Here is a 27,624-nt window from a genome sequence, read left to right on the forward strand (position 1 = left end):
AATAAATCCCCATATATTTAATTAGTCTCTTTTGATCACTAAATTAAGTTCAAATTAATTCTTGATTAATGCTAAATAAATAACATGATTTCATATTAATATATTAGAACTTATAATATATTAGTATGTCACAAATTTCCTCTTCTTACAAATGGTCTATCCAAATGTTCCGATGCCATGCAACCCAAATGGACCATGCCGAGTCGGGTCAAATACATACCAATTATAGTTATGGACTTAGACACTAATCCAACAGGTTATAATTGAGATTTTATAGACTTAGAATTTGTTATCTTCGCTCTACTTCATGTTCCTTGTTTGGTTGTGGTCTTAGAGTAGGATCACTTATTCGAAGGTCTATTTGATCTTTGTTATATACAACTTGTATACACTGTGTAGTTATAAGAGGACACGGTAAGGATCACCATACAAATTTCGATAGAAATGTTTTTATTAATCTCATAGATTGTTTAGGCATCCCTATTCTCGCACCAACAACATAGCTAGGTATAGCCACTCCACCGTATCAGCCAACAGAGGAAACCACTTACAAGGCGTGTGAGATGGCAGAGCACCTTATACTTCACTCTAATAATTATTAAGCTAATATAAACTAGTGACTTAGTGATTACACTACTCACACTTTATGGTAGGCTTACCGCCTCTTTCGTCACAATTAATGCTAGTAAACGAATTCACCGAACTGCATTTCAGAGTGGTCAATACTAAAAATTCATAAGTCTATGTACATAGACCTCTGTTACGAATTGTTTTAAAAACACTATAAAATTCGGAACAAGATACGCACATAACTAAGATAACTTAGTGCAAATAACACTCGAATTGTAACCACTATTAAAGGCTTACCCCCATTTAATCTTTTAAAATCTTATGGCAGAACATGCCACAGAAGAAGTCAAACAAAAAAAAAACAACGCACCACCACCACCACCGCCACCACCACCATAGTACGATCATGCTATCTTTCAGGCTGTAGTAACAGCCATAGTAACTACTATCATGACTCAAATCAACGCAAGTGGTGCCAGCACGGTGGGTAGTTGTGCTAACAAATCTAACCACGGAGAAAGCCACGAACCCCTAATAGAGTGTCCGTACAAAGACTTCATGAATTTCAAAACCAAATCCTTTAATGGAAGTGGGGGACTCATTGCTCTAATACGATGGATCGAGAAAACGGAGTCAATCTTTGAGATATGTGTGTGCCCAGAAGGGAGCAAAGTCAAGTTTGTTGTCTGTACTTTCTCCGACAGGGACCTCACATGGTGGAATGGCCATGTTAAGTCACTAACCCCACCAACTCGATGGGCTGGGAGAACCTAAAAAGAGATGATGATGGAAGAGTACTGCCCGAGGGGGGAAATAAAAAATATGGAGCAAGAGCTGTTGAAACTTACCATGACAGGCTCAGACATAGTAGCCTACAATATTAGATTCAGTGATCTAGCAGCACTATGCCCTAAGATGGTTACCTCGGAGAGCAAGAAGATAGATAGATACATCTGGGGACTATCTCCTCAGATCCAAGGAAACATGATAGCTGCAAATCCCCTCATGTTCGAAAGTTTCAAGCGTCTGGCTCGAACACTTGTGGACCATGGAGTCCGCCAAGGCATGATGACTCCCACTACTGAATCGACAAAAGGGGGCGACTATAAGAGAAAGTATAAGAGCAAGAAAAAGAGACAACCAACAAAAGAGCCCTCGAAGAGACAACATATTGTTGCAGTTCATGCTGCCACAACACCTGCCACTCCAACACCGGTCAGACAATATGTTGGAACCCTCCCCAAGTGTAACAAGTGTAACTTCCATTACACCGGAGGTGACCAAGAGCTAAAATGACAGAACTACCACAGGAAAGGGCACACTAACCGTTTATGTAGGGCACCAGAACAACCAATCTATAAGGTCACCGGTATTGGAGTAAGCCATACCTATTATGGGTGTGGCGAAACGGGACACTACAAGAGGGATTGTCCGATAACATAAAACTTTGGTAGAGATGGAAAAGTGTTGATGATCACTGCATGAGAGACTCTTCCGGAACCACCTGTGGACAACGATGCCTTTTCCAAATAAAAATATTTTAAAACTTAAATTTTTTACGAAAACTATTGCCAACTAAATTTTAATCATAAATTACTTTCTCGTCCGAGAAAACCACAACAATCATATAAAACTAAAGATCCTTGCAGGTGATCTACGATGGCTTAGTGTAAACATTAGGGTCATATATAATTCAGATTCTACAGACTTAGAGTGTGTGATTCCTCCTTATCTCCTGTTCCTTGTTTGGTTGTGGATTTAGGGCAGAGTAACTCAGTCGACTGTCTTCTCTGCCTTAATTAGATATGACTTGTAAACACCAAGCGATTATAGAAGGAATTGGTGGGGATCATAATATGAAGTATCGTCACTATCTATCGGAACACTCTTACTGCTAATACTCGCTTAATGCGGTACAAAATGGTCGCAGTAGTAATAACAAGGATAAAACTGAAAGCACTAGAAACGTACACACAGATACACTATCACTCTAACAAACACTTCTTTTGAATCGACTTAACACATGTGTCAATAAGAAGTTCAAACGTTGTCATCCGACATGGATTGACTTAGTCCTCACCATACCAATCACGTGTACTACCGAAATGACCCTTCGCCTTAACTGACCGACTAAGGAAAACCCTCGTCACTCATAACAACAAACTCGACACTAACCTACGAATTGTCTCTCGCTTTAAAACCATAAAGTGCCCATGCGAGGGGTACCATATCTTCTGAAACCTTCCCGAAGTATCCCCAGCAGACCTTTCGGGAATACCAAGCGTGCAGCAAGTCAAGTTCAAGCACAGAGGTTAGGGACAAATATGGTTAACCTACACTACCAAAGATATACGCGAGGATGATATATAATTAAGATTTTACGAACTTAGGATGTGTGTTTCCGCCCTATATCCTGTTCCTTTTTTGGTTGTGGATTTGGGCAGAGTCACCTATCCAACCGTCTTGTCAATCTTAATTATATACGACTTGTATACATGATGCGATGATAGATGGACCAGGTATGAGTCCTACCATGAACTTCAGGAAAAAATCTGCCGATGACTAAGGGTGGACATGCTACCATTCGGATGAACATAGACAAGTAAGTCAAACCCACACACTCTCTACCGATCGGAACAGCAGACACAACAGTGAAACACTCCTCATTTCTCATATTTCACACCGCAAACACTTTCCATTTTGCTCTCAAGAATCATCCGTAAATAGCATATGTTCATAAGGATTTTACCCAGATCTCCTTATATTCACCAAGAACACCAAGAACAATCTTCAAATCTTTGAGCCTACACTGAAAACACCTAAACACACACCGAAAACCCCCTAAGCTCACCGAAAACGTCTAGAATTATTTCAAATAATTCCTAAGGCTTTTTGTAAGTATTTCTAACATAATTAAAGTGTTTTCTAACACTTTAATTATTATTTAATCCATCACTTAATTTATTATTTAAATTAATATCTTATTAATTTAAATACGACGTGAGGTATAATTATTTTTAGGATACAACTATTCGCATGAGTTCTAACCCGAGGCTCATCATTGCAATTTCGTATCCAAATGTGAACGTACATTAGATGTGAGTTCATACCTCTACGTTTTCACTATTTTACAATGTTTTAGGGGGAATACAAGTAAAATACAAGGAATCTTGTGTTAACATTTAAATGATTTCAAAACCGTTTCAAACCATTTGTAATTGTTTTAAACTGATTTAATATCTACATTTTATCAAAATATATTTATATGTATTTATATATATAAATAAGGTTCAACATACTTAGAATTGGCAATTCTGCCCTAAATCTGTTCCTTGTTTGGTTGTACATTTAGGACAAAATTATTTATTTGACTATCTTTTCATTCTTAATTACATATGATGTGAATATAAAATATTTTTCGTTAAATTGATAACCCTTTTGTAACATGTCGAACAAAAAGGTATTTTTCACAAACCTCTTACTACAGCTTTATACATACTATTAAATTGCAAAGGCTTTCAGTTCATTATAGAGCATACATTTAAATTATAATAGGTATAGTTTGTGAATCACTACCCTATTTTGCTAAGTTCAAGAAACGATACAAGAAGATACTTTTAAACTACAATAGGTATAGTTTAAGGAACACTACTCTATTTTACCAATTCAATTATACACTACTAACTAATTATTTAAGTATAATTACTTTACATTACAAAGTATACTACTACAACGTAATACATACAATTTCAAGTACAAGAGAACACTATAACACTACACGTAAACTAGTTAATATAGGGTTGTAAGACACTGCTTCATTGTACCCATCAAGGTACAGGTTCAAGTCCTATAAATTATAAAAACGGTCTCCTGGAGGGAGAACGTGAATTTGTGTATAGATCTATACGGAACTGAAAATCCTGCACCTGAGCTGCTTGCAACAACTAGGTCGACAGGTCTACGGTGACAAATGTCATAACATTTCGACACCTGAAAAACGTCGTAGAGGCCACTAGTCATTTTAGCATGCTTACAATAGTATCAACTAAACATTTTTTACGGGGTTGTAGCACCTGGTTTCCGGTATGTGAATTTTATTTGAGCATTGCCCTAATTTAGCCTTAGACTCGGCGAGTCATAGGGTCCGACTCGCCGAGTAGGGACGAGACTCAGGACACGTTTTAAGTAGGCGACTCGACGAGTCCACATCCTGGACTCGGCGAGTCACCGCTGCGGGATGAAACCCTAAGTTTCAAGGGTTTGCACCCTATTTAAACTCTCATTCCGCCCCAACTCGTCCCCATTCACCCCCAGAACTCCCCCTACATCGTTTGCCCTTATTACCTTGAGAGTTTGAGGTGTTCTTGGTGTGTACTTGAAGGTTTTGAAGAGTAAGAGGAGTAGATCAAGAAGAGGAGAAGGAGATCAGCCATCCTTGGGTCATTTCAACATTTCCTTTGAGGTATAACCCGTTTTCCCCTTGATTCTATGCTTAAAACTTCATTTGGGTCCTTCTTGGTCAATTCCCCAAGTTTGTATGTGCATTATATGTCGTTATAAGGCGTTTGGCCTTTGGATCTATGCAAGATTGAGCTCCAGGAGCTCAGATCTGTTAGCTTTTTGGCCCCATGAGGCTTGTTAGCCCTAGATCTACCCTTTTGAGACATTTTGAGCCTTATAATCCATATTGGTGAATATCCACACGTAAAGTTGGAAACTTTACATGTGATTCGTGTCCTAGAAGTCCAGATCTATGAATGGCATGGACTGGAATCGAGAAAATCGGTATATTTAGGGAGTGCATGGCGGCGACTCGACGAGTCGCATAGGTGACTCGGCGAGTCTGGTCGCGAGTCACCGGTTTGGTCCCTTCTTCATGTGTCGAGTTGAGCCATGAGTCACAGGGGGTGACTCGGTGAGTTGGGAGCTGAACTCACCCATGTTAGGACTCGGCGAGTCAATGCCCTGACTCGGCGAGTCCAAGGCAATCTTCATAGATCAAGAACAGACTCGGCGAGTTGTTCATACAACTCGGCGAGTCTTAGCATAAAGTGTTCATCGGATGAAGATGAACTCGACGAGTTGTTCATACAACTCGGCGAGTAGGATGAAGGTGTTGAATGACAGTTAGAAGGTGAACTCGTCGAGCCATAGCCCGACTCGACGAGTAGAACCAGGGACCCAGGACATCGGTTTGCTAGGGACTCGGCGAGTGGTGATCCACTCGGCGAGTCGGGTCAACTGAAAATTTACTCCAGCTTTGGCTGAGAGCTAATCCGGGGGTAAAATGGTCATTTTACCTAAAGGACAGTTAGCAGTGTTTGATTGAGTATGTCGTGGAAATTGCAGCCGGAGGACTCCCGGAGCAGCAGCAGCCAGTTAGTTCCCGATCAGTTCAGCAGCTACTTTGAGGTGAGTTACCTTCCAGTAGCAGTGGGTCTAAGGCCACAATGCCGACCCACCAGTAGGAGATGTATGATAGATGATTGTCTTTGTGATATCATCTAAGTTGCTATTACCTGACATGTTATATGCTAGCATGATATATTGTATGTGATAGTAGTAGAGTTTGGTTGTTAGGACCGAAGGGTAGTTAGACACCCCAGATACGTCTGACAGTATGTGATGATATGCATGCGTGCTGGCTTGTTACGTTATATGTGATCATAGTAGTAGGGGGGTGAAATAGTCCCCGAGGATCGGTTGTTAGGACCGATGGGTAGGTCAGCACCCCAGAATGGCTTGACATGGGTAGGTCGGCACCCCAGAATGGCCGTACCGGGTAGTCAGGCACCCCAGAATAGCCTGGCAGTATGTATGTTATGTGTTTGTATGGTATGCAGTACGTTGGGGGAACTCACTAAGCTTTGTGCTTACGTTTACAGTTTTGTTTTCAGGTACCTCTGCATCGAAGGGAAAGGAGCCGGCGCGGTAGCAGCACGTCATACACACACTCTTCGGTTTCCGCATTTATGGGATTTTCTGGGATTGTACTCTGATATTTTGATGGGATGTACGGTTTGGATTTTTAGTACATGGTTGCAATGTGTTATGGTGTGAACAAACAATGTTTTTATTTATTGATGTTTTCTAAAGTAATATCTTAAAAAAAATGAAAATTTTCGGACGTAAAAATTGGGTCGTTACAGGGGTTAACACTACTTCTAAGGTTTTATTCAATAAGACTACATTACTTTTCTGGTAACATGAACATACAATTAAGAAGGGACCTATAATGCTAATTCTATGATTCCTTAGATTATACGTTAGGGTTATATATATATATATATATATATATATATATATATATATATATATATATATATATATATATATAGGATCCGATAGGCATTAGAATGTGTGGTTTTCATTTTACTTCATGTTCCTTGTTTGTTTGTGGGCTTACAGCAGATCCATATAGTCTACTATCCATTCGATTTGGGTATATATGACTTGTATGTCCTCAGTAATCATTAAGGGAAACAGCTATGGGTCAGGTCACTATATACAAGTGCAGTACACTATTTTCTTGTACAGAACTCACAGTTCTGGGGAAAACATTTATCTATATAGTTTTATGAAGTAATAAAACTACAAGAATACTAAATTAGCGTCCATTAACATGCCTACATTTTGGTCTTAAGGTATAAGACTGCATATCATTATACTAAGAAAATATTAAATTTTCTGGAAGGAAACACTCATATTTCAAAAAGGACCATGACAGTTAACTCTGTAAGTATCTAGTGAATACGTTAGTGTTATATACAAAAAAGATCCGAAAGCAAATGTAATGTATGTTTTCCGCCTTATTTCATGTTCCTTGTTTGGTTGTGGGACTAGGGTAGAACCACACATTCGATTGTCAGTTCGAGCCGGATTGTATATAACTTGTATACACTAAGTACTCGTAGAAGGAACTAGTTTCGGTCACATTTCATTACATCAGAAAATATAGGATTTTCTGGAAGAACACACTATGGTTTTCAAGGAACATAGAATATACTTTCTAAAAAAAATGCTTATAAACTCACCAACTTTAATGTTGACACTTTCAAAACCACTTGTATTCTCAGGACACTAGTAGACAGGTACTCGCAAAGGTGTCGAGAAGACGGATCATAGTAGCTTCGAGTCTTTATTTTTTTATTTACTTTTTGGGTCAATCATATGTGATTTGAATACAATGTAAATACTATATTATCAATACAATGATTGTTGTTACTTTTATTACTACTATTCAATTGTTGTGATACTGTAGATGGCGTCCTCTGCCTTAGAACATTTCCACCGTCTCGGTTTGGGGGTGTGACACATTATGGACCTTAGTTTTTTCCTTCTCCAAAATTCGGAACCATCAACCCCTCACCAAAAACTTTGTCTCCCTCATTTTTCAAGAAACCTACACTGATAACCCTCATCTTCTCAACCCTTTATCCCTACCCATTGATGCAACCATTTCACATATCTACATCTTTGATGCTAGCATCTCACACAGTCGCCTTCGTTAGGCGGTATAGAAGATCGGCGAAGCCAAATCGTCATCGGAGTATGATGCAGGTCCAAGGTCCGAACCCATTTCAAGCATTGTCATATTGACCTCATAACCCACCTCATCATTAATCGATCTCATCACTTTTCCATTTTGTATAAAACCAAGGATTTTCCCTAATTCTGTTTCTACTCCTTAAACAAATGAAATTAGATTTAGGGTTTGTGTTTTTTCTAGGTTTAAGCATCAGTTTTTTTTTCTGAACATCGATGGGAATCAGGTTTCGTAGAAGACTTGTCAGGTTTTTCCCCATCATGAAATCTAAATACTCTCCTCCCCTCTCATTATTTTTGTTGGTCTTTGGGGTTTTGCTTGGGGTTTTTTTGATGATGAATTCGAAATATGTTATGTGTCAGGTTACAGAAAACAATTATAGCAACAAATCCATGATTATTTTTATTTCACCAAATTTAGGATATTTTTGTTTGGCTTTAGTTTTGATATAATTGAATTTGTTTTTGGTTTCATTTGATTTGGTTGTCACTGGTGTTCCTGGAGGTGACTATGGTGTTCGCTAAAGTTTTGGTGTTCATCGGAATTGAAGGTGACGGTGGCTAGTTGTGGCTGGAGGTCATCGATGGTGGTTTCTGGCGGCTAGTACGTTTCTTATGGTGGTAAGTGATGCTAGGCATTGGCAAGTGGTGGTGATGGTGGGACATGTGTATATTAATATATATTTTTAATTAATAAATAATAACAAAATAATATAAAACAACAAGAATATAAAGGGTAATATAGTGTTTTTTTATATCTGTGGGTGACAAAAAAAGCAACAAAAACAAACATTAAGAAAGTGCAAAACAAAAGTTGGAGACAAAACACAAAATTTTGTTAAACTACAAGGACAATTTCAAACATTTATTCTAATCCATTTGATGTAAATGCATAGCTGAAAAAATGTTAACATCAAAACAAGTGTTAAAATCAAAAGGTAGACTTAATAATCGATTACACATGATATTATTATATATGAATAAAAAAATGAGTAGAAATAAAATACAAAAAAACATTTAATTTCTTAAATTATATGCATGAAAAAACTCATTTTTCGATTCCCAACCATTTGAGTACTCCTTACCTAACCCCGTGATCACCAATAGACAATAAGGCTCGACGGAGTAGTCTTTAGCGAGGCTAGGCAAATTTGAGGTGGACTCGACGCCACCTCAATTAGCTCAAGTCAACTTCGGTACTCGGCGAGATTGTACCGAGTTTGAATGCATCTTTTCTACAGATGAGCAATGACTCTTTTATTTTTTTATTTTTTTGTAATACCTAACATTCATTCATTTACCATATCATGACATTCTTCTATACTCTCTCTAAAAATGTCATCTTCATCTTCTTCATTATCGAGTATGTTTGATGTATTGCTTGGATCAACCATAGATGTCATTCAAAAGGCTGAACAAAAGATAGAAAAACGACGTCAACAAAATGCTGATAATACTCATCGGAAAAAAGAAGGTCAATACCAAGGAATCGTGAATCGACTCATCAACGTTTCATGCAAAATTATTTTGAAGAAAACACGATTTTTTCAAGGATATTATTTTCGCCGGCGGTTCCGTATGCAGAAACATCTACTTTTGCTTATCGTTAATGACGTCACGGCAACGTGTCCATATTTTCAACAACGACCAAATGCTAGATGTACAATTGGTTTTACTCTTTTAGAAAAATGCACTGCTGCAGTTCGTCAATTAGCGTATGCCACTTCCCCCGATGCATTAGATGATAATCTTAGGATGTCTGTACGTACTGCATGACAAAGCCTTCACAAATTTTGTAATTATGTCATGAGATTGTATGATCTACAATATTTGTGCAAACTTACTTGTAGTGACGGCCAACAATTTTTGCTTAGTATTCGAATGTACATGGCTTCTCTGGAATGTTAAAAAGCCTAGATTGCCTTAATTGGGAATGGGACAATTTCCTGAATGTACATCAATGCCAATACACCCGAGGCGATCATGATTATCCAACTATCATACTTGAAGCGGTGGCCTCATAAGATTTGTGTATATGACATGCATTCTTTGGTTATGTTGGTTCCTTAATGATATAAATGTTGTTAACATGTCTCCATCATTCGATGACATGTATAGCGAGACTGCACCAGATTATTCATTTAATGTGCATGGAACATCATATAGGTATTGGTATTATCTTGTGGACGAGATCTATCTAAAGCATACTTGTTTTGTGAAGTCGTTGTCTTGTCCTAATGATCGAGAAAAGTTGAAGTTTAAGAAAGCTCAAGAGAAACAGTGGAAGGATGTTAAGCGAGAGTTTAGCGCTCTTGAAAATGTTGACATATACTTCAATACCCTACACTTTTTGTTGATTAGAAGAAAACAATTGATGTGATGTATACTTGTATCATATTGCATAATATGGTTCTCGAAGATGAGAGAAATGCAATATGTGAGTATAATGAAAACGAGACCGTTCCACCGATACAAACTTTTGAGGTTGGAAACAAGGAGTACTTGGCGATGAGGGCAATAATTTATGACGTTGAGACCCATCATGTTCTTCGTAGAGACTTGACGAAACATATTTGGATCGTTAACCACATCGATCTTAATGCAGTTGCAGTCGATGATTTAGACAGTCAATTATCCGATGAAGATATTTTTTAGGTCTATCTAAGTTTGATAATTTTAAATGTTCATGTTTTGTGTTTTTAAATTCTATGTTTTTTTTTGGTTTGTTTATTCTAATTTTCTTTGAAGTTAATGAAATTTTAGTTTTAAAATAAGTTGCTTAAATTGATTATTTTTAATATAAATTAATTTTTGAAAAAAATAGAATGACAAGAATGTCAATTCACTCCCTATAAATTGTAAAATTTTGATGCAACAAATCTGAACTTGTGCCTACGTGGGACTGTGGCAAGCATAGCACTCCTCCAACCTAAATGAAAACAAGAAAATAATAAACAAACATAACCAAATCTTTTAATTACCATTAATGAACTGAATGACATATAAGTATATGTTTGTGTATATGTGTATATATTGGATTAAATGATATCATAATGTGTGTTGAACACTTGAACGTAGCAAGGTAGGTAGTAGCCAAACTTAAAAAAAAGAATCATAATCCATTTGATGTTAATGCATACCAGAAAAGTTGTGGTTAGGATATGCATAACAACAAGTGCTCGAAGTGGATAAATCTTGATACCAAAAATTAAGTGTGAAAGAGATTTAATTGTAGGATATAGTAAGGAAAGAGACCCTCATGGTTTTCGTATTTAGGGTTTGGACCACCAACAATTAAGCACAGCTTATCAATCAGTTGTGACATTCTTCTGTATCCACACATCAAAAACTTGTTTTTTTCCTTCAAAATAATATTTTTCTCATATATATTAAATAAAGCCAGAAGGGATTGAGTGTGATATACAGATTATACCCTACACGTATGTCTGAAAAATCTGCAGCCTATTTGGTTAATCGTTAGAGTCTGTGAGACTTTTTGTATTTAATTAAACTATATATGGTTTGATAAAAATGATTCACAATTATATAAGCATCTGAAATACCCATTAATAAAGATAAACAAATAAAATTTGTGGAACAAAAATCAAAGATATATATAAATATCAAGTAATTGACGGGTACACATGAATCAAGTATTGTATAAAAATCTAAAACTATAGGAAATGTATGACAAAGAAATAGCATAATTAGTTATATTCTTAACATTCTAAAACGTTAATATTATATATACTTCATTCATCAAACTTATAATTTAAAGAAAATAATTGATACTACTCATATATGAAGTCTTGAACAGAATAAAACATATATATAGCAATGTGATGAACTAATATGATCAATGTACATAAATATTAATAATGGAAAAAGTTACATCCATCATATCATACGGAAACAATCCAAAAGGAAAAATGGTTGTTGAATATAATGTCTTGTTTTGTTGTTGTTTTTCTCGGTGTTATCTAATATAAACTTTTTGCATCTTTATGTAACTTCATGTCGGCTTGTATAATTGCATTCTTTATGGCATTAATGTTTCCCTTGTGTTTTTTTCCCTTCAAGAATTTGTGAACATTCATCACCCTCATTGGAAAACATAGACATATATGACATATGACGAAGTCATATATATAATACCCCAAAATGGCACTTGTAATTATAGGGCATATGCATAGTCGCAGTTATGCACAAAAACTAAGAGCATCAATCAGTGTTTGTTTATTAATGATTTTCTGAAACATGCATGCCAGTGCTAGCTGGTTCTTATACACGTTGCACGAATATGAGTGCAATGCAATGCCAAAATCATCAAGAATTGTTGCTATCATATGATAATGACCTTCATTGTAAAATAGTTTACTCTTATTAATTTGCATTAAACAATCTTCTCTATACATATGTACGTAAAAGGCAACATAACTATCACCTCTGATAATGCAATGACACAACCATTAAGGTGATCTATTATTGATATTCATTTCGTATTTCAATGCTAAAAAATGAAGTGTGTCTATTGTCTAATGTTCGAATCTCCAAAACTTCACTTTTATGAGGGTTTGTTGTTCAAAAGAAAACTCAATGACATAATAATAATGTAAACACGATTGACGACGAATGTAAGAATGCTATATATCATTTCTGAATATTTATTAAAAAGGTGAAAAACAAACATAGAGTATGTGTTTAGATGATGCATGGATTATGTATATGTCTATATGATAGTCTTTTATTATCTCACTAGTGCATATATGTAACATTTATTTATGGTGGCCTAAAATTATTATAAGTTTTAGATAATTCATTATAACGTGGACCCCATGTGTAGACATCCAACGGTAGGATCCGAGTAAAAAACTTACAACTTCAATGCAAGATGATGTACACAGTAGAACAGCCTTATTTTTCTTTTCTTTTAATGAGTAGTTATTGAATTATTAAATACCCAAAACAACCTTGCCTGGAATTCTGCAATTTTCTTTTATAGCAGAATGCCGTTCAAGCAAGCAAGCAAGCGATCACAATCCTCCTCTTTTACTCATAAATTTATTATTATCATTATTATATTGTAAATTTAAATTATTTAAAATTTAACATATTATAATAATTATCAAAGATTCATATTATATTATGTATTATCATATGTCTAAACCAACTTTCACTTTGAGCGGTGTAAATGCTACCAAAGCCGAAACCAATGCATGTTGTGCAACATGCATTGGCTAGTTGTACACATCGCTTTAGAAGTTGGACACTTAAGAAAGGCTTCATAAATTTGCAAACCTTTTTATGAATGCCTTTTTTGTTACTTTATAAGCAGATTCTATGCCATATGCTTAACCCATACCTTTTATCTATATACGTCTTTTTCATTGTTAAGTTACACAAGGCATGCCTCTAGTTTCATTTTTGTAATAATGTTTGGTTATTAATGTAAAACCTACTAATGCCGCCCTTTTTAACATAGAACTAAATTTAAATCTAAAGTTTAGATATTATTATGAAAACGATTATATATCATATTCTATAGATTCTAGATTGACCACAGATATTTTTTGTTTCAAATATCTTAAAACATTTTAACTTATTTATGATTATGTTAGTGGAAGAAACAAAACTTTGAGCTTGATACTTCAAAAATAATTCATTATTTAAAAAAAAATGTATGTACATGGCCCATGTCATATGAGGGCCCGAAAATTTAATCTGTTGGACCATAAAATAATATTTAACCAAAAACACGAAGATGAACGTTTATTTTATTGTCAACAAAAGTGTTTAAATATTTTAAAACACCAACAAATCTACACAATTTACGGGTAAAAGACAAATTAGTTGAAGATGAATATGACAGACGAACAACACAAATATGGTGAAAGTTAGAGATAAATCTCACTATCATTACTAAAATTAGTGATATACATATCTTTCCATTAATAGAAAATCATCATACTTTTGAAGAAGAAGAAGAAGAAGAAGCATTATCTGAAACTTCTACTTTCTGGGCACTGTTTTCATCTTCATCATCATCATCATCATCATCATCATCATCATCATCATCATCATCTTCTTCTTCTTCTTCTTCTTCTTCTTCTTCTTCTTCTTCTTCTTCCAACGAACAAGATGACAAACAATGGCTTGTAGTTGAACAAGTTCCAGAAGAAGATGCTGATGATGACGTAAATGATAAAGCAGATTCTGGGGATTCGCTACTTGTAATCATCTTCTTGTTATTATTCCCACCAGATTCCATTAATAAAGATTGATCCTGAACGTTCATTGATGACGATGAAGAACATGAAGATGGCAATGCAGAAGAAGTTCCAAGATTGACCAACATTAAGTCAACAAAAGCTCGAATAATGTAACCATGGTTGATCTTTTCGTTCAGTGCTAGATACAAACTCAAAAGCTCTTGAAGATTCTCCCATTCTTTTAACCCTTCATCAGCATCCACCATTTCTTGCATTGACTTCTTGAAGTCAACAAATGGGTCAGTTGACTCCATCTCCATCATTGACACACTTTCTTTGAATGGTAAAACTTTTTCTTTTTCTTTTTCGTTTGGCTTTGCTTCATCAAGTATTGAGCTTGTTTTCCCTGGTTTGAAAAAGAACCTGTCGCTACTTAACCCTCGAATCACACACTCTATAGATGAATCCGTTTCTCCGGTGGCAGCCATGTCTACGAAATCTCCGGCGGCGGCGGTGATGGTGGTGGTGGCACGGAAAGAGAGGGTTTTATCAGGGCTGCCACAAGTAGGAAGAAATGGGAGCTTTCTTCCCATTCCTGAAGGGTTTTGAATTAGGTTAGAAGAACAGAATATGATGTTGCTTTTGAATATGAATATGAATAAGAAAGTAGGAAGGGGTTATTAATGTTGTAGATTGATCTTAAATAGATGGTTCATATGCGAATTAAATGAGGAGAGTGAAGGGACTTTGTTTTTAAAATAAAAGGAGTGGTGAATGGTGAGGGAAGTTCGGATCAACAACAGTAGTAGGTTGATGGTGGGGTCTTATTTATATTTATGGTCCTATTTTTGTTCTTTTTGGCTAAATTACAAGTCTTTACCTTTATGTCAGGGGTTTGTTGGCTTAAGTCCTTAGGGTTTAACATATATCACACTTGTACAAATTCATTTCTAAGTTAAAATGATACTAAAATGTTATATTGTTTAACGGGGATTTGAAAAAATGTAATTTAGAAATAAATATAAGAGTAAAATGCAAATTTGGTCGATATGGTTTAAAAAAAAAATAACCGAGTCAAATATATATATATATATATATATATATATATATATATATATATATATATAAGAGTAAAATGCAAATTTGGTCGATATGGTTTAAAAAAAAAAAATAACCGAGTCAATATATATATATATATATATATATATATATATATATATATATATATATATATATATATATATAGAGAGAGAGAGAGAGAGATGTTTCAAATGTGGATTAACAAATATTGTTTAGATCTATCGATTAATTTGGGTCAAATATTTTTTTATTTTAATAAATAAATAATTAAATCATTTACCTTTTACTTTAGGGAAATTACTTTATTTAAAACCCTACCGCCTCTTTCATCCACACCTACAAAATCGCATCCCGCTTCCATTGAAGATGTCATGATCGTCGGAGTGAACGAATTGAAAATCAAAAATCAAAATCGGGAACTAACCCTCCAGAGCTCGTTCAATTGATATGCGTTCGAAGATGACAAGATCATCGTAGGGAACAACTTCAAAATCGAAATCTGAATCGGGAACCAATCCTGCAGGGCTCGTTTAATCGATGTATGTCTCCAACAATGCTTCAGCCTCCATCAGTATCGTGAGTTCCTCCGCCATTATCGATGATATCAATTTTCTTTTTTCTCAAAAGATGACATCACTTTCAGAAATTGATTTTCTCCATCTCTGAAATCAATTTCTTTCTTCTTAAAAATTGATTTTTTGAAATCGATTTTATTGTATTTCTTCTCATTTGTGAAATCCGTTTATTATTTAAAATCGACTTTTGTAAGTGATATTCTCTAATCGATTTGGAATGAGTTTGTAGGATATAAAATTGATACAAGCATTTGTCTATTTCTTTTTTTAGTCCTAAGTTCTGAAGGGTTGATTTAGTATTCATAGATGAGAATTCAATAGTGATAGTCAATTCAAAATATCTATAAACAAGGTTGGTCTCTTATTCTCTACTTAAACTCTACAATTTCTCTATTTTTTTAATCCTAAGTTTAATGTATGTGATTTAGTCTTTTTATGTCTCTTTAATTTTCAAATATCTTGATTCCTTTTGCTTGAACATATTTGGTTTTAAGCACCTCATAATATAATAGTCATGTTATTTGTATAATCTTATTTCCATGCTTATTTCTTTTTTTTTTTAATATAGGTATTTGTTTACTCGTTAGTTGAAGATCTAAAGTAAAAGGAAATAAATTCTCTTCTAAGAAGAATGAGAATGAAGAATCTTTCATGAATGACTGTATTCGTATAGAATGAATATTTTTTCAAGAATGACTTACTATAAAGCTTGTATTCTTATAAAACGTGACAAAAATTCAAAAAATAATATTGTATTTTTATAGAATGTAATAATAAAAACTATTTTTTGTTTATTTTTGGACCTTAGATTCTTCATTAATATTAATAATAGATGATTATTCTTTAAGAATGTTGTTATTTTTCAACTCATATTTCAAAATTTTGTTAATCTTCAAAATGTTCATTCAATCAGAATATGTATTCTGTCAGAATTTGTATTCAATCAAAATATGTATTCTATTAGAATGTGTATTTTAAACTCTTGGTCCATATTCATCTCTACATCCACATAATATTTACCATCCACATTATAACCTAGCCATTAATATATATATATATATATATATATATATATATATATATATATATATATATATATATATATATATATATATATATATATATATATAGTTAAGTTCAATTGAGAAAATAAAAAAGGTTGAGAATGAGGGAATCATTCTTAACCACTTATTTAATCTAGCATAAAAAGACACATGACAAACTTGTAAATATGTTAATAACCTCCAATCTCAAATACATAACTATAGAGAATTCGATAACAGTTCGTTTATCATCAAAATTTCTCCTTCAACATTCAACAATCATCCAGATTTCTTCAACTAAACCATCATCAATGTCATCCAGTATTAATAAATCATCAATATTCGTGGCTGTGAGGTTCGCCGTTCAAGACAGATTTGCAACCCAAATTCATCAGTTTCATCGATTTCTTTGTTGAATACTCCGAATGTTCGTAGCTTGCAAGCATTTGTTAAAGTTCATAACGAATTTGGAACTGGAATTTCCCAGATTCGCAAACAAACTCAGCTGGAATCAGAATTTTTTCTCTGTTCATGAAATTGGAATCGGAGTTCTGGACTCACAGTCACAGTCGACATTGAAGGACTCGAAATCGGTACTCACAAGTTCCCAATTGGATTTTCGGAAATCAAAATAAAAATAAGAAATCGATCAAACATATGATGTCGCATCTAAAGTCGAAATCGGAAGTATATGATGATTTGTAATTGATAATTTGAATCGGAAGTATCAGGTTTTTAACATTTTTAAAATAGTTAACTTGTATGCACTCCAACTATTTGATGAAATGCATAAACTAAATTATCACGTTATATTCATATATGAATATGTTTTCTCACCTGAATCAATATATCATTATTAAAAACACAAAACAAATATGAAAGTCTGTATGTTATTCATATGTGAATAACATATAAAAATTATATATATATTTATGAAAATACCTTCTAATATTCATAAGTGAATATATTCACAGGTGAATATATATATATATATATATATATATATATATATATATATATATATATACTGTGTAATATTCATATGTGAATATACTGTGTAATATTCATAAGTGAATATATTATCTAATATTCACAAGTGAATATACTATGTAATATTCACATGTGATATATCATGTAATAATATGTAATATTCACATACGAAAATATCATTTAATATTCATATGTGAATATACCATCTAATATTCACAAGTGAATATACTATGTTAATATTCACTAGTGAATGTATCGTCTAATATTTAAATATGAATATACTATATTTATTATATGTTATATTTATATATGAATAATACTTAAATTAAAAAAAAAAATCATATTTTTTATTCAAAAGTAAATAACGAATTTACTGTAATAAAACCTGATGCATTTTATTAACTTATGAATAACGATAACTGAAAATATAATAAAAATATTTTTTTTATTTTATCTTAAAAATATATCAATATGAATGTCTTTTTTGTAAAGAATAAAAAATCATGAATTTTGGTATATTTAAAATCATTTTCCGATAAAAATAACTTCTTAAAAATAAAAATACAAACGAAAAAAACTATGTTTTTGTATATATTAAGGTAATGATTAGTATATTTTAAGGAAATATTTTTTGTTGGAAAACACATGTCTATTAATTTCCCATTTCCGCTGGTACACGGAGGCTTTTGCAGTAAAAATAAATGAGTGGTAGAAAATGATTCCCTCATTCTAAACTTTTTTTTTTCTCAATTGAACCCTCTCTCTTTCTCTCTCTCTCTCTCTCTCTCTCTCTATATATATATATATATATATATATATATATATATATATATATATATATATATATGTATAGGTTATTGAATTCTAATTAATTATAGTGTGGATGTAAGAATGATTGTGGACCAATCATTTTACTTGTTTTAAGAAAGTGATTTATCTATATTATTAAATAAAAGAAAAATAGAATAATGCAATTTAAGTAAAAGAAATGTAATATTGTACATTTGCATTGCCTTAAAATTAGGAAACCCAAATTTAAAAAAGCAAAATTTCAAATTTTAATGGATCTTTGATTATCTTAATTTTGAAATTTGATATTTTTAAATTAAATTAGTTTAAATAATTCTAACATTATTTTTAATCATACCCGGTTTTATTCTGTCAGAATGACGTTCTTTTTATAATGATATTCTATGAAAATGCAAGCCATAAACTAATAAAGAGTCTTACTTCTCGCTGAATAAACAAATTTTTAGATACAAGTTAAATTTTTTCTATCTCATTTTTGAAAAAATAAAAAACTTTATATGTTATTCTATGATAATGAAACACTCCCTAATAACAAACAAATATAGTATGTAGATTATTCTATTGGAATATACTATTACATATACTCTTATCAATCTATTATAGATTAATCTAACAGAATATGATAATGAATTGTGCATTTTTGTGGAAGATTGGTGACCATTGAGGATTGTTCATGTCTATCCCACACACATTCATCCCACCTTCGAGCCATTGATCATCATGCACTTCATTCATTCGATAAGAATAACTGTCATGAAATTGAATTATGTAAGAATAAAACTATATGAGAATGCTTTTATACGACGAATGAAACAAATTTTAGTAATTCTAAGAGAACTCATACTACATGTTAGAATCAAGTAACACAAATAACGAACTCATAAATTATTTTTATGTTCTTCAAGAATTTGAACATAAAGTTTTCTTTCAGACACTTCTACAAACACCTGGTGTGCAATATTCTCATAGAATTATTTTTGTGTTCTTTAAGATCTCTAAACCGCAATGACTTGTTGGAATCACATAATTACTGTTCACGAGAAATATTTCCACGAAAAAATCAAAAAAAGAAGATGAAAATACTTGGAAAATCAGAATATGAAAATACAAGAAGTCTTACCATGTATCAACCTTTTTCGATCCAGGAAGAAAACTTTCAAGAGGTAGAGTGGAGGTGATTTGGAAGAATCAGAATCAGAGAGATGATTCAGATAAAAGGCAGGTAAAATTGAAGGGCAACAAGATAAAAAGCCGACTTTTCAGCTTAGTTGATGATCTAAATCAGAAGCATGATGATCTAATGCTATGTACAAATGAACTGAAAACGATTTCAGAAAAAAAAGGAGAAAAAAATGATTTATGTTAAGAAAAGCCAATTACCTGAATCTTTCAGAGTCGATGGCGGAGAAGTGTGTACGAGAAGGAGATGAGAGGGAAAAAGTTGGGGCAACGATGAATAGAAGAGAAGAGGGAGGAGGCGGTCGTGAGGAAAGGAATATTAGAAATTGGGTTTTAAAACTGATATTCCTAAATTAAAAAGATATTAACTGATTTATATATTTACCATAATTAATTAAATGTAAGATTATATATTTATCCTTTCGAAATGATTGGCGTACATTGATTCCTACATCCATACAATAAATACTTAGAATACATGATCGTAGCTCTCTCTCTCTCTCTCTCTCTCTCTATATATATATATATATATATATATATATATATATATATATATATATATATATATATATATATATATATATATATATATATTCCCTCTATCCTAAAATTATTGTTCATAGACAAAAAATAAAAAAATTAAGAAAACATTAGTTACTACTAACTTTGTTAAATGAATTGATAGTTTTACCCATTTGTTGTATTTAATTCCATTGTTGGTGAGCTAATAATGAGGGTATTTAGTAAAATGAATTTATTTTTAGAAGTAGACTATTATTTTCAGACATAAAAAAAAAACATGGACTATTAATATGGGACGAAAGGAATATATATATATATATATATATATATATATATATATATATATATATATATATATATATATATATATATATATCAAAGTTGCAAAAATCGTTTGACGGTAGCGCAGCGGTGGATTGGGGTCAAGGGATTAATCTGCTAGGCAGAGATTAATCGGGGGATTAATCAGGGACCATTAATTATTAAGAAAAATGGTCAAATATTAATAACTCTAACTTTAATCCAAATAATATAAGTAAATTCATAGCCACTAATGTAAATTCACAAGTGTTACAGCATATCAACCAAACCCAAATTCACCTACAACTAAATATGTCCTTTAATACCATTCACTACTAGGATCCATATATGGTATAAACAAGATAATTGACAACTCTTTTATTAAGTGTTACAACATATCAACCAAACCCAAATTCACCTACAACTAAATATGTCCTTTAATACCATTCACTACTAGGATCCATATATGGTATAAACAAGATAATTGACAACTCTTTTATTGAAAAATTCTACAAACCATCCTATAGTGAATAGAAAGCATGTGATTCCGATATGTATAAGCTTCTTTTGAGATCAAATCTTTTCTGAACAAAGGTGAGGTGAAGACAAAGTATGTAAAAGAGATTTGATGCAATGCACAGAACATGAAAATGGTTGAAGGTCCAAAAAACCAATGTTCTTAAGCCAAGAACAACAATGAAATCTTTGAGGATTTTCATCAAACAGCTTATGTGCATCAATTTGAACTCCACTTGTCTTCGTATTTGTGTTTTTGCTTTATCTTTCCCATATTTACCCTTCTCCTTTTCTATTGTCTTATCATTAATGGATGTAGCAGATGGATCATCCTAAAGTTGAATAACAATTTTAGTAATAACATAACAAAACAAAAACAATTTACATGGATAAAGATGAACCTGAATTCCTATAGATATACCATGTAGATCCAATTTCAAAACAAATTTCATGGAACTCAAGGAATTAAATCGACCCAAACACGGTGAATACGATGAATAATGACAATAACAAGATAAAATGGGAGAAGTCCGAGGCGATGGCTAACAACAATTGCAGCGGAGGAGTCGGAGTCGTCTTCGCTATAGGAGTTTTAGTCGAGCAACGTAGATATACGCTGAAGAAGAGTTGAAGTCGGAAGAAGAGTTAGAAGTAAAAACAAACCTGAATAACTCAATTAGTGTTGACGATAGAAACTGAAGTCGAAAGAATATTTGATTTTGGATCCGATAAACTTCAAGAACTGCAATCTTTAAACTTCATGTGCCCAGAAACTTCGTGATGGGAGGAGCTGAAGTCGTAAACTGAAGCTTGGAAGGAGACTGCACGTTGTTGCTTGAAGGAGATAACGAACCGGGGCCAGAGCTAAAAACGGGAGTGAGACTGTCGAAGGTGAACGGAAGAAGAAGATGCGATCGATGTCCCTTGTTCGTTCTTGTTCGTGGTTCAGAGAGGCAGAGAGAATGCGATTTTTTTTACTGCATCGAATGAGAAAACGGATGCAACCCTAGAAGCATTTCTTACATTTTGACAATTTTACCCTCAAATTCTTTTTAAAATTGCGCTGAATTTCGTTAATCGATTTGGGTGCTTAGACCTCCCTAGACCCGTTTTTGACCGACTTTGACCACGTCCGATTATATAGCCCGATTAGCTATAAATGTCGACAGTCGATGACCGCTAGGCGCCTAGGTGCCGATTAATCGGCCGCCTAGGCTGATATTTGCAACACTAATATATATATATATAAAATGAATTCTTATTCGGTTTGCCAATAGTCCGAATTTTTTTTGCCAAACTGACAACCAACTAATGTTACCATTTAATCCGCAAAACGAACTAATACTTGATTAACTAGAAATTGAAAATTGAAAAGGCTTCCTTCAGACGATTTCATGGTTTAAACCGAATGATGCACACCCCTAGGCAGACTAGATGAGCTTATGAGCGCATTAGTTTTAATAAAATTTATTTTGTGGACTTTCTGATTTTAAAACTGATGTATACTCATACTATTTTTTGTAATGAATGAATTTTCTGCACTTAAAAAAAACACGAAATCAGAAATGTTTTTCCATATTAGCTTCACTTTTGCGTTTGAGTCATAGTTCATCTCTTTGTAGTTATAAACCCCCCTTAAGGATAGTTCCAAAAAAATAAAATAAAATAAACAAAAATTGCATATTTAAGCGATTATTTGATTACATATAATTGTTTATTCAACCATAAAGTAATTTTCATGTTGTAATTAGTTGGATACTTTTTAATACAAAGTAATTTTCATGTTGTAATTGGTTGCATTTTATAGCGTCTCGCATTTTATAGCGTCTCAAAAATAGTGATAAAACTTTTCATTTAAAAGTCTATCAAGTCATTCATTAATTGTTAAAAACAAACATCAAGTCATAATATTCAAAACATCAGAGTATAATTATTTCAAATGGGGAAATCATAAGGGAAGGATGTTGTGCCATCACGCCGGATCGTTCTCTTTCGAATCAAAAGTACCTGATCTAGTTTGGATTGGTCGAGTAAATGAAATGAAATCAGAGTATGAATTGAATCCAGAACATAATGAGTAAATATAATCTTGATGACTTAGTTAAACTCTTGAAATATACAAGAGTGTTTTAGATTAAGAACACGAAGTGCCAAAAGTTACTCTACCCCTAGTACCTATCCTTATTTATAGGAATGACAGAAGTAAGGAAAAAGTACATAAGTGCTAAATCTAATACGTTTCGACATACAAAAGTGCCCTTATGAAATACATATAACGAACACTGCATTACATACTTCGAATGCAATCAAGCTACAATTGTCTTCGACACCTCACAACAACTATTCGAACCCAACATACTCTCCCTTTGTGAGCAGTGATGAACTAAGTCATCAAAAAATTTGTAGCTTGATGAAGTACCCAACGAATCTTAGTATACCATGTAACAGTCTTTCAAATCTATGTTATGTCCCCTAGATTATTCTTCTTGCATTTACTAATCCGAAGAAGGAGATTTGTTGTGACAACCCGAAATTTTTATTTGTACGAACTCTACAGTCAAACACTTCAATTAAAAGTCAAATTCATTTATGCTAATTTTAGCTCGGTTTAAAGTCCGTTTGGGTATTTTTATTTTTAATTATTTATTCTTCAAAAGAATAAATGAAAGGAAGTATACTCTAGGATTAATGGTACAACATTTGAGTTGCAAAACTCCAAGAGTTTGGAGTTTTCGGCCAAAATAGTGTTAGGGCCGAAAACCCTAAAGAGTGTATAAATGACACTTAGTCATTTTTATCATTTTTACCATTTCCATGTCAAGAACAATTCTCTCTCAAGTATCATACGAATTTTAGTCAAGATCTTCAAGATTGTAAGTGTTTCCTTCCTTGTTTAGTTGATCTCTTCCATTATCTAGTGATCTTACCTGATTTCATCCATGAAATCATTCCATTTTCTTAGATCTTCAAGTGTTCTTCAAGAGCACCAAGACCACCAAGAACACACACTAGTGTTTTGGACCGAAAAACACCTTCTTTGCTTCCATATTGTAAGTATCTATCTCCTATACTTGTTATCTAGTAAGGATACTTAATTTAGAGCCTTAAAAACATCCAATTATCCAAGAACAAAGGCGTTTTCGGTCTAGTGCATCTCCTTAGACCGAAAACCCTTATGAAAGGTGCAAAATAACTTTAAGCCTTCCTAATGCTTAGTATTAAGTCTAGAACACTTCTTGCTTGTTTGAAGCCCTTGGAAATCACCTTATGCATTAAAGAACAAGAGTTTTCGGCCAACCTTATGGACCGAAAGCCATATGAACCGAAATCCATATGGACCGAAAACCAAAAGAAACATACCACTTGGACCGAAAACTCCCTTAAGTGGCTATACAACCCTTAGATGCAACCCTTGATACTACTAGCACTTGAATCAAAGTGTTTTTCCATATCCTTGGGTGTCTTAACTTGGTTAATTAGTTGTTAAATGACTAATTGTATACATATATGTGTTATTATATAATAAATAGGATCCGTGTGTGTGCTCAAGTCTTCACTTGACACTTAGCATCCTATATCATCCATTCATCCAAACCACTCACTACAGGTGAGTTCATACCCCTTAATTAACCCTTGAAATGTTTTTAAATGATTTATTTGGGGGAATACAAGTTGAATCATGTTAGTTATTAGATCAATCACATGTGATTAATAACTAGCGTACAAATGGAATTACCATAATTTAAACTGTTTTACCAAACAAATGACTTCAAACCGTTTATCAAACTATTTTATATGTCAAACTCTTTATCAAATTCATTTTTGTATACTAGACCTTTCTTTTTACAGTTTTCAAACTTATATATTGTTAAAACCATGCCCGCTACATATATAGTTATATAAACAAGGTTTGAAGGACTTAGGAGGGATAACCCACTTTACTTGCTGTCCTTGTTTGGTTGTGGTCTTAAAGTACCCGGTTGTTTGTCCGAGTGTTGTTGAATCCTTAGTTATATTTTATGTATATATGTATAGATATAAAGACTTTTATCTCAGTTCAGTACATTCAGTCATACAAACAAGTCTACTAATAAACTATAATAGGTATAGTTTAGGGTTATAGTACTTACTACTTCTAGTCCAATGAAGCGTACAAGAGTCAGTTCATTCATGAGTCATTACTTATTACTATGAGAGCGTATACAACGATACTATGATGAGAACATTTACAACGATACTATGATGAGAAACACTACATTACATATACAAGTATACTTTAACATAAGTGTGATCCGCGGTATCGGAGCACGCCTTCATTATCATGGCCTGAGTTGTAACCAGAATCTCCTGGAGGGAGAGCGTGATTTTGTGTATAGATCTATATTGGATTGACTATCCTACACCTTGCTGCTAGCTACATCGGGACCTGCAGGTCTTCGGGTGCCAAATGCCATACCTTTTGACGACTTACATTGTCGTTTTCCCAGTCGAAAGTATGGTATAATTAATCACATAATACCTTGATATAAATCCGGTTTAAGGTAGTTAGTACAACAGTAGTTCCTATAATACAACACTACAGTACTACATTAATTTACCCTCTACATTTATTGGGTGATCATTTCACTTAAACATTAATGTACAAACTATATTTTGATAATGATAGTTACACTTGGGAAAATTACACACTTTTACAAGAAACAAACATACAAAACAGTCGTGCCTTGGTAGAAGGCTACTTTTAGTAGAAAATAAAGTATTTTCTAGGAGTTACAAACTTTTACAAACACTTGCAAACATTTACATACTTTTACTACAAACGTTTACAAACTCGTACTTCAAACAACGGTTCAAACATTTTGATACAAACATAGACACTAAATACTTATGAACTCACCAGCTTTAATGCTGATAAACTCTTTCAAAATAACTTGTATTCTCAGGTAATCAGTAGACTGGTACCGACGCCAGCTTTTGAGAAGATGGAGCACATTCAAGACTCATCTTATATTTTGATTTATGTTTTGGTGTCTTATATAGTACAGAACACACTTGTATTAAAATTATATATTTAATGCAATGGATGATGTTGTTTACTTGTTTACTATTATTCTATGTTGTGATACTTTACTTGACGTTCTCCACCCAAAACGTTTCCGCCGTTCTCGGTTTTGGGGTACGTGACAACTCAAAACTTTTATCCTGTACAATCAATCCGTATAGCAATATTACACTTGAACTTATCATTTCTTAGCGAAATTATGGGTCCATATGAGTGCTTTAGGCTTAGTATATCATAGATATGAGTCTTAAGAAGGGTAGAAAGTGCGTAGCATCAGAAAATCGAGCCAATCACACCAAGGAAGGTGTGTGCGGCCGTACACCTGAGTGTGCGGCCAGCCAGCCGCACACCTAGCTGCAAACACACCCCCAGCCACACACCTGACCCTATATATAGTAAAGAACCCCCTTTCAGTCACTTTTTCTTCTTTGGATGCACACTACTCTCTTCTATACTTTCTCTCTTTACAAACTTCATCCAAGAACACTCTTAAGGCCTCAAAAATGTGAACTACTTCACCATTCAGCTTCTTATAGTGGTAAGAGACCTAAATCTAAGCCTAAAACTCATAGTGTTCTTCATATTATTCATTCTTTGAAGGAGTGCGGCCACACACCTTCATAAGGTGGCCACATACACCCTAAAAACTCTCCAAAGTGAAGAGTTTGGCCTTCATTTAGTAGTAGGACTTGGTATTAGCACAAGAACGCCTCAAAAACACCTAAAAATCAACATTTCAGGCTCAAACAAGGAGTATACGGCCACACACTCCTATGTACGGCCGCACACACCCTCTGTAAGGCTACACACTCCTGTGTGTAGCCGCACACACAAGTCTGACCGCACTCCCTAGCCGCACACTCACCTTTATGGCCATACACCCACTCTAATGCTCATATTTGGCCTTAAACTTGCAAGGATCACTACGAGTGGAACCTAGAACAATTAATACACACATTCCCAAGACCTTAGGGTGGTTTCCCATCATGATTAGTCATGAAATACCCTAATCTAATATGTATATCTGTTACCATATGATTAATAGGGTCCACTTGCGTTCAAAACATCCGTTGACACTCAGCACTCATATCGATCACACACTTGAATCCTACGTTAAACTGTGAGTTCATACCCCTATACTTTTCTGAGTTGTTTCAAGTTTTCAGGTGGGAATAAAAGCTAAACATAAAGGTTTTCATAACTTAAAAACTGATGCAATTACA

General features: G+C 33.6%; 2 protein-coding genes across 2 annotated transcripts; one reads left to right on the forward strand and one right to left on the reverse strand.

Moving 5' to 3' along the window:
• The first annotated feature begins 10,204 nt into the window (after positions 1 to 10,204).
• LOC145030009 (uncharacterized) lies at positions 10,205 to 10,770 on the forward strand. Its single transcript, XM_078978450.1, has 2 exons — positions 10,205 to 10,435; positions 10,477 to 10,770. Exons 1-2 carry the CDS (start codon positions 10,205 to 10,207, stop codon positions 10,768 to 10,770), a joined length of 525 nt encoding a protein of 174 aa, XP_078834576.1.
• Positions 10,771 to 14,000: 3,230 nt separating this feature from the next.
• Positions 14,001 to 15,086, reverse strand: LOC145031396 (uncharacterized). The gene has a single exon (XM_078979939.1). It carries the CDS (start codon positions 14,915 to 14,917, stop codon positions 14,078 to 14,080), a length of 840 nt encoding a protein of 279 aa, XP_078836065.1. The 5' UTR covers positions 14,918 to 15,086; the 3' UTR covers positions 14,001 to 14,077.
• Between the last annotated feature and the right edge of the window lie 12,538 nt (positions 15,087 to 27,624).

Source organism: Lactuca saligna, chromosome 2 (genome assembly GCF_052625555.1).
Source record: "Lactuca saligna cultivar CGN05327 chromosome 2, ASM5262555v1, whole genome shotgun sequence".
NCBI lineage: Eukaryota > Viridiplantae > Streptophyta > Magnoliopsida > Asterales > Asteraceae > Lactuca > Lactuca saligna.